The following is a 15,284-nucleotide window of genomic DNA, read 5'->3' as shown; positions in this document are numbered from 1 at the left end:
GATGTGTACTTTAACTTAGACACAGATATTGTGGTAGATTTGAGGGATGGCTAACTACCCAGGTTTTAGGATGGCCTCAGGTTTTGTTCTCCCTTAGGGACAACTTTGAAGATCATTCGGAGCCACAGCTTCAGCCTCTTTGTCTTTGTGGGAAATTGCTTCTTTCTTCCCAAGTGTTTCTTTTTAAGGGAGTATGAGTCTGTGGACTGGCAGCCCCATTCTCTGTCATCCTTTTTGTGAAAGTCCTGTGTCATCGGGAGACCAAGGACTACCCATCCTGGGCAATGCTAGTGAAACAAATCCCTGTCGAGCCCTGGCAGAGAGACTCCTGTTTTCCATTCTTGGAATCATGAGACAGTGCCGCGGAGAATGGGTGCCCAACCTAACTGGAAACTTGAGAGAATTCTGCTCAGGGCCCTGAGATAATGAGCTCCTAATGTGTTTTGTGTTTTAATCACAGCATTGGCATGAGATTCATTACATTTGGAAGTGTCTTACCAAGAACCCCACGTAGGAGCAGGGCACTTGTGTGTGCTGGGTGGATATTTTTCTGCTGTCCTCTTGATTAGAGGCTGAGAGGTGGAAGCATGATATATTTGGATGATGTCTCACGATGACCTAGGTTTGAATCTTGGCTCTTCCACTTACTGGATGGAAGGTATCAAATGCTGCAGGCCACATGTGGCCAACAACACTTCCAGGTGTGACCTGAACCAGATTAAAATGCAGTTAGTTGCTATCTGATTTTAATATACTGATGCATTCAAAAACAGAAATATATAAACATATTTGGTTTTTTAAGACAATATGTAACCTGCAGGGATTTTTGTATGAGTCAATGGCTCACATTTCAATTTGACTTTGACATTTCTGTACTAGAAGTTGTGCCTCTGACCAGATACTGTGACTTCTCTAAGCCTCAGTTTCCCTAGGCATGGAGGTGGCCCAGTGGAGAACGTACCAGACCTGGAGTCAGGAAGACTCATCTTCCTGAGTTCAAATCTTGATTCAAATACTTATTAGTTGTGTGACTCTAGGCAAGGCAAGCCATTTAACACTGTTAGCCTTAGTTTTTTCATCTGTAAAATGAGCTGGAGAAGGAAAAGGCAAAGTATTTCAGTATCTTCACCAAGAAAATCCCAAATGGTCTCACAAAAAGATGAACTTGACTGAAACAACAACTAAACAGTTTCCTTATCTGTAAAGTAGGGATAATGCTTGTATTACTTCTTTCCTATTGCTGTTGTAAAGAGGGATTCTTTTGAAAAATGAAGTTTTACTAATGCCTTTTGTTTCTATATCATGGATATTTCTAGATATATTTCCATCCTTCTCTTTTAACAAAGAAAAAATAATTCAGTAAAATCGACCAACCTGGTAATCATAAGTGTCATTCCCACCACTTTCCCCACTATGGAAAGGAAGAAATTGAATGCATTTCTTCACCTCTTCCCTGTTTCCTCTGTCCATGATAGGATAGAAAAGTTCTTTGTTAAACAGTAAATCACTATGGAAATATGAGCTTTCATTTCTAACTTGCTGACTTTTCCCTCCTTGCCTTATAGCCCCAAACAGGATACACAACACAGAGACCATGATGCTCATCATATTTATCCCACTTTCCTTTGTTCCCAAAATCATCCCTGTCAGTCTCTGTTATCTTTGCATTCAACCCTAGCTAGAGGAGGAGATTGAACACACAAAAGTGTTTTTTTTCTTCTATTCTTCAAGATTTTGGGACCTCATAAATCACACTGACAGGTCACATGATGATGCTTCTCTTCCTTTCCAAAGAGATTGAATGCAGAGAGGCGTGGAGGTTCCTGAGCAGGTTTGCCATCTTCCCGGGCACTGTGGCCTGCTCCAGTGGGCTGGTTTCTAGCCTCCACCTAACTCCGGGATGCCCTCTACCTGAGCATTCCCAGGATGAAAACGGAGAGCTGGGCTCTCCTCTCACAGAATGGAGTTTCGGTGCCTGCTGTGGAACCCTGACAGTTAACAATGAGACTGTCAAGATTACCTTTTTGTCCCCTCCTTGAGGCAGGAGCAGCCTTGTTTTATCCCAGAGTTTAGCACATGAATCACTGCTTTTGTACCTGATCAATGGTATTGCGTGTGTTTCCAGCAACTGTCTGGCTCTATCACCAGCAACTCTCACTATTGAGCAATATGGTTCTGGACCTGATGGCAGAGGCAGGGAGGGGGGCATGATGCAGATTCTCCTGTGAGCGGTTTGAAAAAAGCAAGAAGATCAAAGGCAGTTGTTATGTTCGGGATTTTGTACACTAAGATGCTGTCATTTTCGATTCTTTACGAGATGCAGGGGGTTTAAATTAAGTCTCAGATCCAGTTCTCTTCCCAGTATGCTCTTTTATTTTCAGATAGTCTAAGGGAAGGTATAATGATGGAGTAGCAAAAAGACATGGAAAATATGTATGCATAGGAGAAGAAGGAGTATCCCATGCATTTTCCCTTTCCCTTAAAACTTGGCTAGTATGAATGGATATCATGTTTTCCATCTTCAAACAATACTTTATTCAAGAGAGGCAATCCCCACCCCCATTTTGTTTCATCTCTTCCTTGATGTTATGCATGAGACACTTACTAAGCCAAAGACTTTGTGTGCCTCCAACAAACACAAATGGAAAGAGGATGTGAGTTAATTAACCTGTTATGAACTGCTCATCTGTGAAATCTGCATGATACTCAAGGAAAATTATTTCAAAAGATCTGGAGGCTGTGAGGAGTGGTAAACTACAGGTGTACCTCTTTAGGAAAGCTGACAGGTGAAAAGTCAGGGTTTACATAACAATAGGTTATGGAGTGATTCTTCACTTGACTGAAAGCCTTCCTGTGGGATTCCTTTAGCTGGGAAACTCTTTTAGTGTTTTTGAAATGGGATTTGATCTGAAAAATGTTGATTTGTCTACAAGATTTTAAGGAACATAGTGAGAATTAATTGTGGAATGTTAGCTCTGAAAAGGACCCTAAAGAACATTCAGTTCAGTCTTCTTATTTGATCCTACAAATATGCAAAATGAGGTGCAGAGAGAGGGGATGTGACTCACCTAAGGTGGCACAGTTCTTTAGTGGAAGAAGTGGTACTATAATGCATACCTCCTAAGCTCTAGTGTAGCAATGAAAACAAATGATACATTACATACCTTCTGCCTTGTTTTCCTTATCCTTGAGATTCAAAACTAGTGTTGGCTGAGGTAGAAGTACTTTCCTCCTCCTAATTCTCCTCTCACTTTCATCCCTATCCATCTTAGCCTTATTGCATTAAAGTCTATGTCCTTCTCCCTCCTTCCTTTCCACTATACTCTGTAGAACCTCCCAGTTAACAAATTCTCAAGATCTCAGAAATCTGCCTCTTTCAGGGAGATCCTGTATCCTTGATGATCCTTCTTAGCACTAGGTGCTCTTTCTCCCCATTTTCATATCCCTCCTCCCCCCAATCACACACACACACTCAATCAAGAGGAAGAAGAGGTGTATGACTTTTTAAAAACTTTTTATTTTCTGTCTTAGAATCAATACTGTGCATTGGTTCTAAGGCAGAAGAGCAGTAAGGGCTAGGCTTAAGTAACTTGCCCAGGGTCACACAGCTAGGAAATGTCTGAGACCAGATCTGATCTCAGGACCTCCTGCTCTAGACCTGACTCTCATGACCTGTTCTTAATTGCCACCTCCAGAATTTTCCCTTTGCTGCCTGCACTTGCAACCTCTCTTTCTTCAGAGGTTCATTGAATCTGGCTGAATCCAATCTAGATCCTTGTAGTAGTCTTATTATGGATTCTGTTCCATTCTCTTTCCTTTCTCAGAGTTCAATACCTACATCATAATTTCCCCCCCTCAACCTCTGACACTTCCTTAACCCCCCCTTTCCCCATATTCAGTTACCATTTCCTATGGATTTGAATTCCAAAAAATCTTTTGCATCTATCCTTTTCTTTGCATTTATTTAGCTACCATCCCGGTTCAGTCCCTCATCATAATTTGTCTGTTCAATAATTTTCTAATTGGCCTCCCTGCCTCAAGTCTTTCTCCTTTCTAATCTAATTCTAAAAGCCCAAAGGGATTTTCCTAAAACACAGAATTGACCATCTCATTCCTTGGCTCAAAAAGCTTTAGTTGTTTCCTTGAAGTTTACTCTATAGGAATGAATGAATGAAAAGAACTTTATTAAGCACTTACTATGTGCCAAGCACTCTGAGCATAAATAAAAAAAAAAGCTAGATAGTCCCATCTTTTTTGGAACTCACATGGATAAATGTGAGAGACAACATATGAAAGAAAGGTCAGCTGCCGGGTAGATGAAAAGCCTATTACTCCTAAGGAAGCAGTGGTAGGGCAGATGGCAAAGCCCGGAGGTCCTTAGGTTACTTAAGTAGTTAAGATGATAGTGTTAGGGGAATGACAGGCATAAAGGCAGGGCAGATGGCAAGGCCTGGTGGGTCTTCATCTCATCAGAACAAATGGAATTATTGACTTTTATCTCATTCAGACACTGAGTCGTCAAGCAGCCCAGGCAAGGGATATGGCCAAGGGTAGGAAGAATATAAACTCCTCTGTAATCTTCAGACTACTTTTTCAGGCTTATTACACATTATTCCCCTTCAAACACTCCACATTCAAGCCAAGCTGTTTCCCTTGCTGTTCTTTATATGTGACATTGTCTCTGCGCCTCTTCTTAGAAGCTGTAGCTTCCTTCAAAACTCAGCTCAAATGCCATGTCCTGCATGAGAACTTTCTTGATCTGCCCAATTATTAGTCACCCTCCTCCACCATATTTACTTTTCATGCACTTTCTAACTTGGAGGCAGGAAGATTTAGGTTTCAATATTGCTTCTGACACAAAATGGTGACCATGGGTATCTAATCTCTCTGAGATTTAGTTCTATCATCTATAATGGGAATAATAATAATAATAATATCTCTAGTATCTATTATGCAAGCTCTTGTGAAAACCAAAAGAGATGATGTTTGTTGACAAATATATGTCTTTCCTAAATGTTTAGTCACCACATGAATGCAAAGCATTTTTTTCCATCTGAATCTTATATATATATTATTTTTTTGTTTGAAATTACAGCTATCCATCTTGATGAAGTCAGTCTTCAAGGATATTATGTCTGGTCTCTTCTGGATAACTTTGAATGGACTGAAGGCTATAGTTCTAGATTTGGCCTCTACTGTGTTGATTTTGACAATCCAGATCTACCCCGTACTCCTTACAAATCAGCAGTGGAATATGCCAAGGTCATCCAGAATAATGGAATCAAAGGATCCCTGTAGAAATCCTGACTTGGAAAATTCAAGCTTGGAGAAAGTCCTTCACCACTACATAAAAATATTCTTGAAGGTGCCCATAGAGCAGAGTTTATAATCAAATCACATTATTAATTTCTGTACAATAAAGCATATTCAAAATTATAAAAGTCTATAAGAATGCAGGGGGTTTCTTCACTGGAAGTTCCATATGCTAATAAATCATACTTCTAATAAAAATATTGAATGATTACTTTAAATGACATTGTTAATTGCATGTTACTTCTTATTCTAACTCTATGTCCATCAGGATATGAAATGTTTGCTTTTTCTTTAGTTGTTTGAAAGATTATAGACTTTTATATGTAGAAGTGACTTTAGAGATCATTTAACTCCATCCCCTCATTTTACTAATTTATCCTCATTTCTTAATTTTTTCATCATTTAAGATATTACAGAATTTTTCAGGTATAATAGGCCTTAGAGAACATTTAATTTCTGTCCCTCATTTTACCCCACAGTTTTTTTATTATACAAAATACTACATAATTTTATATTTAGGAAGATCTTAGAATTTAATCCCATCCCCTCCTTTACTGAAGAAAATGAGATTCAGAGAGCTGAAGCAATTTCCTCAGGTTCACAGAGCAGTAGACCTAGGACGTAGACCTAAGCTACCTAATTCTTGGGCTGTTTTCACTATATAAGTTATTTCCAACTTGTGGCCACAAAGTGGAAACAAAGAGATTGTGAGTCCACATGCAATTCCATAAACAGCTTCTGTAAAGTAAATAAATTACACAGGCATCTCATTATTTTCCAAATGTAAGGAGATTCTACTGTGACGGATATGAATTGACTTAAAGCTCTCCTGGATTCATAGCAGGCTTTTGTTATCTGTTTTCTCAGTCATTGAATATCCTCATATATGGAACTGAGTATGAGATATATGAAAGGGGTCAACATCCTTGAATGAGTTGGGAACCATTATCCCATTCTAAAAAAGCAAAGTCCTTTTTTGTTGTTGTTGCTGAAAGAACAGAATGGAATTAAGGAATTAAAAAAAATTCCCAGGGCATAAAAGCCTAAACTGAAATTCTCTATCAATTGCAAAAGGGAAAAATTAATTTCAAAATGGTGGCTATTGGGATAGAGATATATTTAAAGTGTTACTATTCATAAACCAACTGAGACCTACTGATGGGGAAGCAATACTGGCTTATTTCCTCTACAGCTGTTGCCTCTTTACCAACTTTGGCTATTGTGACTACTCTGAAAGGATGTGTTTTCATCTTTGATCTTTATATCATTTAAATCAAAACTGTGAACAGATCATATTATCATTACACATAGTTATCTTATTTATGGGAAGATTCTGTGAAAAAATTTGAGAGCTTTCCCACATGTTTCACTGATACTTGAAAAAAGTAGTCCTTTCTGTAGCCAATGATATTTTGAGAAAATTAAATCTTTCTCCCTTTCTCATATATATATGATATATATATATATATATATACATTGCCTAAGGATATTAATTATATAATATGTGATTAGTATCAATAGAACTACTAACTAGCATAACAATAGAACTGTTGATATTCTTCCAACTATGGCAAAATCAGTTAAGTTGTAGTAATTAGTGAGGGGTGAATACCTTGTACCATGATCTGATTTAGCCCATTGCTCCTCCTGGGTCTGTCTGGAAGCTGGACTACTCTTTTGTCTGCTCTACCCAGGAGCATCCTGGCTCCTGTCCTTGGATATCCTTGGGTCCTTAAGTGCTTCCCTTTTTCCTCATGGGTCATGGTTACGGAATGACCTCTCCAATTGCTGTTTGTTCCTATATTCCTCAAAAGCTGACACTCCCTCCTGTGAAAGGGAATTTTTAAGTTCTCTGTCTATTTTAAGTTAATCAATCAAGAATCTGAAGTACCCCCACTTAACACTTAGTAAGTCACTAACAAAGAAAGTTCATATCCTAAAAAGCCACAAGCAATGTCCCCACACCTCAGGAAAATTGAAAGACTGTGATTCATTCTTGAATGTGAGGAGGAGAGCTGATGGGTCAAGAAAACTACATATAAGCAGGAGCCTGAGAGAGATTCATTCATTCTTGGTCTTCATTCTTGGTGGCTCTTGGCCTCAGGAGCTTGAGTTTGTGTGGGATTCTTGGTGATGCTAGTGAAGATTTGGCTTCCTCCATTGGAGACTTAAGCTGAAGAGGGACTTTTAATTGGGTGAGACTTGCCTCCTTGGTATGAGAGATTGCCCTTTGTGGCTCAGTCTCTTCAGCATTGGTGGTTGGTTGTTGGAATGTCTGACTGGACACACTCTTTTGCATATACCCTCTGGAGGCACTAGGATTAGGACTTAGGGTATTTTTAGCTAGGTGATATTTTCTACCTCCTTCCTATATTTCCTACTTTAATATCTCTACCTTGTAAATAAAACTACTAAACAGCCTACTGACTCATACTTTAATTAATTTTTATAAACAGTGACCACATTTTTAACTATTACACTCCTAATCTGAATTTTCATTTGGTCTTAAGGAAAGCATCTCTCCAGTAGATCCTGTGCTCATCTGTTCCTTATCCTGGAACTTAGAATTTCTTGCCTCTGGATGGATACTGAAGTGGGAGGGTGCCTACCTTTCTGGGTTGCCATCCCAAAACAAAATTCTCAATGGTCCTACTCTAGTTATAACAACAACAACAACAACAACAACAACAACAACAACAACAACAACAACAACAACAACAACAACAAGCATTTAGTAAATGTTTTCAATAAGCTGGAGCTACAAAGAAAAACAAAAGTTGTCCCTTGCTGAAAGATTTCAAATGACCATTCAGTAGATCAGCATTGGGGTTGGTGTAGAAGAGGCACATGTTCAGAGCCAGAACTGCCTTATTCCCCCTCTTCCTAGCCCCCAAGGCATTTTTGCATTACCCACCCCTTTCTCCAGCAGACCTGAAGCAAGCACTTTCTCCCTTAACTCTCTCCAGTAATTCAGGTGTTCATAGACAGCTTGAATTTGCCCTCTGGGCACTTGAACTCAAAAAAGTTGGCCAATAAGGCTGAGCAGACAGTTTTTTCCAATTTTCAGAGAGGGGAATAAAATCAATTGACAGGAAACCTGCCCTTGAGAAGCTTACAATTTAAGATAGATGGCAAAGTTACAAAAGGAGCTAGGGAACACATTTATTAAAGATTATTCAATTCATCCCCCCACCCCCATGCCATTTTACAGAGAAGGTAGTTGGGGCACAGAAATTTGTAATGACTTGCAAAAGGTTGAACAGCTAAATTAAATCTTGTGTCTGCTGCCCAGATCAGCCTCACTTCTCTCTGTTTTGTCTTTCTATCCTTCACATGCAATAAACAAACAAAAAAACCTCTTTTAGCATTTGCTTGTACCACACGGAAATGGTAAAGACCCTTGGACTAGAGACAAAAGCCTTAGCTTTATGTACTGTTGCTATTGCATGCTAATTGTGTGGATATGGGCAAGCCATTTTCCCTCTCTAGGTCTCAGTTTCCTCATTTATAAAGTGACGATTATAATACTTCCTACATCTCATAGCTATTGTAAGAAAAAAGGAAAACTTTGTAAACCCTGAGGATGTAGTAATAAATTATTATTGCTTTTCTTTATCACTGGTGTGTCTTCTCTCCACAATTAGAGAAGAAACATTGTTTTATCCTTTTTTTGTAGTATGTCTTACAATACCTAGGAAAACTGACATAGTAGATGTGAAACAAATGTTTCATATACACATCTACCAGGAATAAATTGCTAAGAGCCCTCTGTAGCTAAAAGGAATTCAGTTCAATTCAATTCAGTATATATATATATACATGTATATATATATATAATTTCTTCTATGTTCAAGGCACTAAACTCGACGTTCGATATATTAAAAGAAAACTGAAACATCCCCTGCCCTCAAGGGAATGCTGGGATAAAAACACAGTGTGCATGTAAATAAATATAATAAAAAGCTGAATGCTAGAAGGGAAAAGATCTCTTTTTCACCCAAAGCAAAGATGAGAAAAGAAACAATAGTTTCAACTGAGGGGATCAGAGGAGGTTTTATTGTGGGGAAATATTCATGTCATCCTCATAATTTTGAGCCTCTCACTCTTGTCTTGTCAAATCCTTCTTATGTTCAGCCTTTTGGAAGCTCTAGAACCTATTAACAAGGTGAGGGTGTGACACTCCATCCATTAAAGAGCCAAACCCTTGGGACCATCTCCATTTGTTCAAAGGAACTCATACCATGATTCCCCGCTCCAGCTACCTTCATTTTATTTCTTTTCTGACCTGTTCTATAGAATGGGTCCCCTTGCATACATTTAGTTTGTTGGTGAATCCAGGGCTGGTGAGCTTAGTAGATGCCTGCGTCCCATTCCACTCTAATAACTAGTGGGATTAAGGACAACTGTGCAGTTCTGGACATCTTTGTTGGAGGTACAATTATGGTTCCTATGGGTCTGTTGTGTCACTTTTCTGCATTTTCTATTGGGTTCATGTTAGCACTTGAGTAACACCAACAATGAAAACACTAGTGACTGGGCAAAAGGAGAGAGAAAGGACTATAGTGGAGCCACTGGGGAAAATTATATTAAGATAAAAAAGATATCCATAGGAAATTCCATTACTTCTTTGCCAATGGTTGTTTATTTTTATTGTTCAATGAGACATTATCTTACAATTTGTGTTCATTCAAAAGCCCAGCTCAAAATCTTATTTCATTCCTTTCCTATCCAGCCCGTCTTTTTCATTTTCACAATGTATCTTATTTACAATTTATGTGCCCTCATATTATTGTGCAAGACAACTCAGTTTTCCTTTTAATTAGGATGTTGTTTTGAATATTATTTATCCTACAGGGCATATTTACAAGTTTTTACAACAATACAAATGAGCTCTGAATTTTCTCCACCAAAAAAAAAAAGAAAGAAAATTAATATTCACACTGTAAATAAAATGCCCTGTCACATTTGGTCTACCAGGTGAAATAAACATCCTGGATGCTGGCACACAGACTTCCTCAACGTGCATTGGCCATCTGCAGCTCTCTGTTGGGTTTTAAAGGCCAACTCTCCCTTCCAAAGATTGATCAGACAAAGGGCGACTCACTAATTAGTACTCTAAATTGGTATTGCCATGAGGTTAAAGTAAGGGAGTTGGGGGAGGGCAGACTTAATGGCCCCAGTAGTATTTCAATTAATATTATTTTTAATTGCTAGTATTAGCATTTGAGAACAAGATTGATTAGCTTTTGACTGTCTAAAAACTGAGCATATAAAAAACTGAACTGTTTTTATATGTGAAAATGGAAGTTGTGAATTATTCTTTAAAATCACATAGATCTATGTATAACCCAGATCAAATTGCTTACCATCTCTGGGAGGAGGGAGGGAAAGGAAGGAGAGACGCAATTTGGATCATACAATTTTGGAAAATATATATTAAAAATTTTTGTTGTTACATGTAATTGAGAAAAGGAAATATTAAAAAAACCAACCCAAACCAAACCATATAGATCTTGAGCTTAAAAATCCAGAAGATCATCTGAGGACTGTAAAACTTACATTTTTGATCCAAGAGGAAACTTCTATATCAGAACTGTGAATTGGATTCAATTGTATTGTTTTTCTTTTTTTCTTTATTAGTACATGAAACATATCACAAACACTTCCTACTTATAGAGAAAAGGGGCTTTTTTCACTTGGTAAGTGGTTTCAGAATTGTTAAAAACTCAAAAAAAAATTTTTTTTCATTTGGCTGCCTAGTACTCAAGTCCTTTAATTCTTGTTTGATTCTAATAGGAATTGTCCATCCCAACCTTGTACTAAGAACTTCTGAGCTTTCATCAAGGAAACCCAAAACGAGATTTGGCAACAGTGGTACTTGTCAGTAGAATGCCTGTCAGGTATCTGTAATCTTGGAATTAGTATCTGGCCTGTAGCTTTCAATTTTTTTGTGAATGAAGAAATCATAAATGCATTTGTAATATGCAGAAAAAAACCCCCATGCATAACATCGAATGACCAAAAGCAAGCAAACAAACAAAACCCCACAGATTTAAAGGATAATCCTGAAGGATCAATTCTATTGGTGCCATGAAAGAGGAAAATAGAACACTGGGTTTCATTACTGGGAGAGCCAAATATAAATCAAGCAGGATGGAATTACTACTGTTTAATTACTAGCTCTATACCTCACCTGGAGAACTATATTCATTACTGATCACAATATTTTAGGATCTAATTGCCCTGGGAGGTATATAATGCAGAGGCACAAAGAAGGATGAGTCTTTAAGAATAAAGTTAAGATAAATTTTAAGAAAGCTGAAACTTTATAGTGGCCTTTAGAATAATTATAGACTGTATCTAAAAGAGGGGAAAGAGTGTTTAACTGACAAGAGAGTGTTAGATAGGATTTGCCACCTGTTAATATGTTAGCATGTTCCACATAAAGAAATCTCAACTATCATTCTTTATATCTAGATACCTAGAGGGGCATAATGGATAAAGAACTGAACCTGGAGTCAGGAAGACCAAGTTAAAATCCTGCCTCAGACTCTTAGTTGCTGTGCCACCCTGAGTCACTCATTAACTTGTCTTTGCTTTAGTTTCCTCATTTGTAAAATGGGGATAATGATAGCACCTAATTCATAGGATCATTGATCAAATGACTTAATATATGTAAAATGCTTTGTAAATCTTAATGTTTTGTGGAAATGTTATTTATTATTTCTTTTCAGAAGCTCTATCTTATTTCCTCTCACTATAGGATTACAGGTTTTGAGCTGGAAAAGATCTTTAAATGAGCATCCAGTTTATTCCCCTACATTTGATAAATGAAGATTCAGGACTAGAGATGGGAGGGGACTTAAACCAAAGTTACACAGGCAAATAAATGGCAGGACTGTGAGTCATACCTTCTGACTCCAAATCCCCTGCTCCATGTTTCTGAAGAATATCACTTCCATACAGAGTGCTCTATCAGGACTGCTTGAAAATATTCTTCTGGTTTTTGTATATGATTTCTGATCCTTCACTGACCATTGAAATGGCCTCCTACTTGCTTCCAATATCTTTGTTCTTTATTGCATCTTACATACCTTTTAATTTTTCTAAAGGATAGATCTAGTTATGTCACTTCCCTACTGAAGAATTAATCACCAATGGCTCCCTATTGCTTCTGGGGAGAAAAAAAATCTCTGTTTGGCTTTCAAAAATTATCATAACCAGACCCCATCCACACATTTCCCTACTTTTTCATGTTCTTCTCCTTATTTAAAATATTTTCCATTCCAACTGGCCTTCTTGCTATTCTCCAAACTAAGCATTCTATTTCAATTCTTCATGCATTTGAAACAGCTGTCCTATATGCCTGGAATGAACCTTATCTTCTTCCTCACTCTTAGAACCCTTAGGTTCCCTCAAGGCTTAATTCATGTGTTATTTCCTACAAGAAGCTTTTTCTAATAATGCTCTCCTCTTCCTCAAATTATCAATTTTTACTTATCCAGGCAAAAAATTATCTTCCCAGTTTCATACACAGTCATTGAAGTCAGGGGTTGTTAATTCATTTTGTCTGTGTCCTCAGTACTGGGTTAAATTGCATTCAAGAGATGTGGTGGCAATGGAAAACCAGAAGGGGGAACCAGGGAGCTGAGTCTTGGGACATAGTAATGGAAAAAGAATATCAGGGCTATATTAGACTTGCAGCATCAGAAAGACAAGCACCTGAAAAGATACTAATTCCAGGATGTATAGAAATGCCAAATGAATGAAGTTAGATAAGAAAGATTCCATGAAGCTGGAGGCAGATAGGGAGGAGAAAATGCTTTTGGAAGTGATATCTGAGGAGAGGCTCTAAGAATAGATAAAATGAATGGGAATCATTCAGTCAAAGTACCAGTGTTTTGATAAAGCCCTTCTATAGAAAGAATGGCAAAAAATGGCCCCTGTCCTCAAGAAACTTATATTTGAATGGGAGAGACAACACATAAACAATTAGGAAAATAGGCAATATATTCTAGGAGTGGTTCAATTGGTAAAGTGCAAGGACTGGAGTCAGGAAAACTCATCTTCCTGAATTCAAATCTGGTTTCATATAAAGCTGTGTGACCCTGGGCAAGTCACTTAACCCTATTTGCCTCAGTATCCCCATCTGTAAAATAATCTGGAGAAGGAAATGGCAAACTACTCTAGTATCTTTGCCAGGGTGGACACAACTGAAAAATGACTGAACATCCACAAGATGGGTTGCAACCTTAGAAGGATTGACAAATAGTGAGGGATTTTGATAGAAGGTGAGAATTGAGCTGAATCCTAAAGGAAGTCAGGGTAACTGAGAGGCAGAGATAGGGAGGAAAAGCATTCCAGGCATAGGGCTCAGCCAGTGGCAAGGTACAGAGATAGGAGATGAAATGTTGTATGCAAGAAACATCAAGTAAATCCATGGAACACATTTGAATGAGGGAGGAAGCCAAGTTGAGAACATTAAAAAGGTATATATTATAAATATAAAGGATCCTTCCAGGAAGGTATAAAGCATCAGCAATGATGCTGAGGAAAGATCAAAGCATATTTGAGGACTAGTTTGGGGGAATCAGTTTTTTTTAAATAGAAGATTCATATAGGGATGTAGATAAGAAAGGTGGATAAGAGTCAAATTGTGGAGGGGTTTGGGAATGCCAGACTAAGCTATTTGGATTTCATCCTATAGACATAAGGGTCTCAGCCACTGAAGGACTCTGAGAAGAGGCATAGCATAGTGATTAATGTGGCAATGGTACACAGTTTGATTTAGGATGTAGAGAATGGAGAAGACACAAACTTGTATAAGCATTAATATAAGTATGAGGTGATAAAGACCAAACTAGGTGGTAGTAAGAAAGGGAAGATTACCAAAGAAGAAACAAATAGGATATGGCCATATTTTGGATGTACAGATAATGGAGAAGAAGAACATAAGACTACCTGCTTCCTTTCTTTCCATTTTTCCATCCTTCCTCTTTCCACCTTTTAAAAAGGGAGATATCTACATAATAATCACTGTTTGGTCCACCTATTTCTAATTCTTCCATTCAGGGCTTCTCTCAGGGTGTCAGAGAGTGATGAGACTTATTTTTAAAGGTCCCAGATTCTTATCCTTTAGCCCAATTTGAATTAAAACAAGATACTCAAGCAAACAGTTTTCTTCACACAATAAACTTCTAGGTCCTTTAATTTTTCTTCATAGAATTAAATCTAAACAAGATGAAAAAATATCTAGTATTTATATAACTTTGTAAAGTGCTCTACATATATTATCTCATTTGATCCTCATACAATAATAGTAGTTAGCATTTATGTTATACTTTAAGGTCTTCAAAGCACTTTACAAATACTATTTCATTTGATTCTTGCAACAACTCTGGGAGGTAGGTGCTATTATTATCCTCATTTTACAGATGAGCAATCCCTAACAGAATCATCAGTGACTAACACTGGAATATTTCCCCCCTACATAACAATGCCACTATTCCCAGCTGCTTTCCCCCAGGTAGGTAAGTGTAGTGTGCAAGCTGGTTGGGCAGAATCAAGACTAGAAGTGGAGAAGCTCCAGGACCTATTTCCTTGGCGACTGCTAGCACAGTTTACTTCACCAGCCTCATAATGATTAGAGCAGATGGGCCCTTAGGGACCATTTAGGCTCAACCCCCTTGTAAATAACATGTAAGGAAAAAGAAGTGCAGGAAAGTGAAGTGATTTAACAAAAATCATAGAAGGTTAGCGGGCACAGCGGAAATGGAACCAGATACCGAATTTCCTGAGGCGTAGCATGGTGATGTCTTGTGTATTTGGAAAATCAGCAAATTTGGAATGAGAAGATCTGGATTTAAATCCTGGCTCAGCTATTTAGTTGGTGGTATAACTTTATATAAATAATATTGTGTGTTCTGGGACTCAGTTTCCAAAAGTATAAAATGAATATATTAGATAAGGAA

At 37.9% G+C, this 15,284-nt stretch overlaps 1 protein-coding gene across 1 annotated transcript in view; it reads left to right on the top strand.

Annotated features, from left to right (window-relative positions):
- LOC123251426 (cytosolic beta-glucosidase-like) overlaps positions 1-5,527 on the top strand; it is a 122,564-nt gene extending 117,037 nt beyond the window's left edge. The window contains exon 5 of the mRNA XM_044680679.1: positions 5,096-5,527. Coding sequence (XP_044536614.1) covers positions 5,096-5,298 — 203 coding nt within the window. The 3' untranslated portion in view covers positions 5,299-5,527. The remainder of the gene's footprint in view (positions 1-5,095) is intronic.
- Positions 5,528-15,284: the final 9,757 nt, after the last annotated feature.

The sequence above is a fragment of the Gracilinanus agilis genome, chromosome 6, assembly GCF_016433145.1.
Source record: "Gracilinanus agilis isolate LMUSP501 chromosome 6, AgileGrace, whole genome shotgun sequence".
Taxonomy (NCBI): domain Eukaryota; kingdom Metazoa; phylum Chordata; class Mammalia; order Didelphimorphia; family Didelphidae; genus Gracilinanus; species Gracilinanus agilis.
This window is presented reverse-complemented; position numbering and strand designations above follow the sequence as displayed.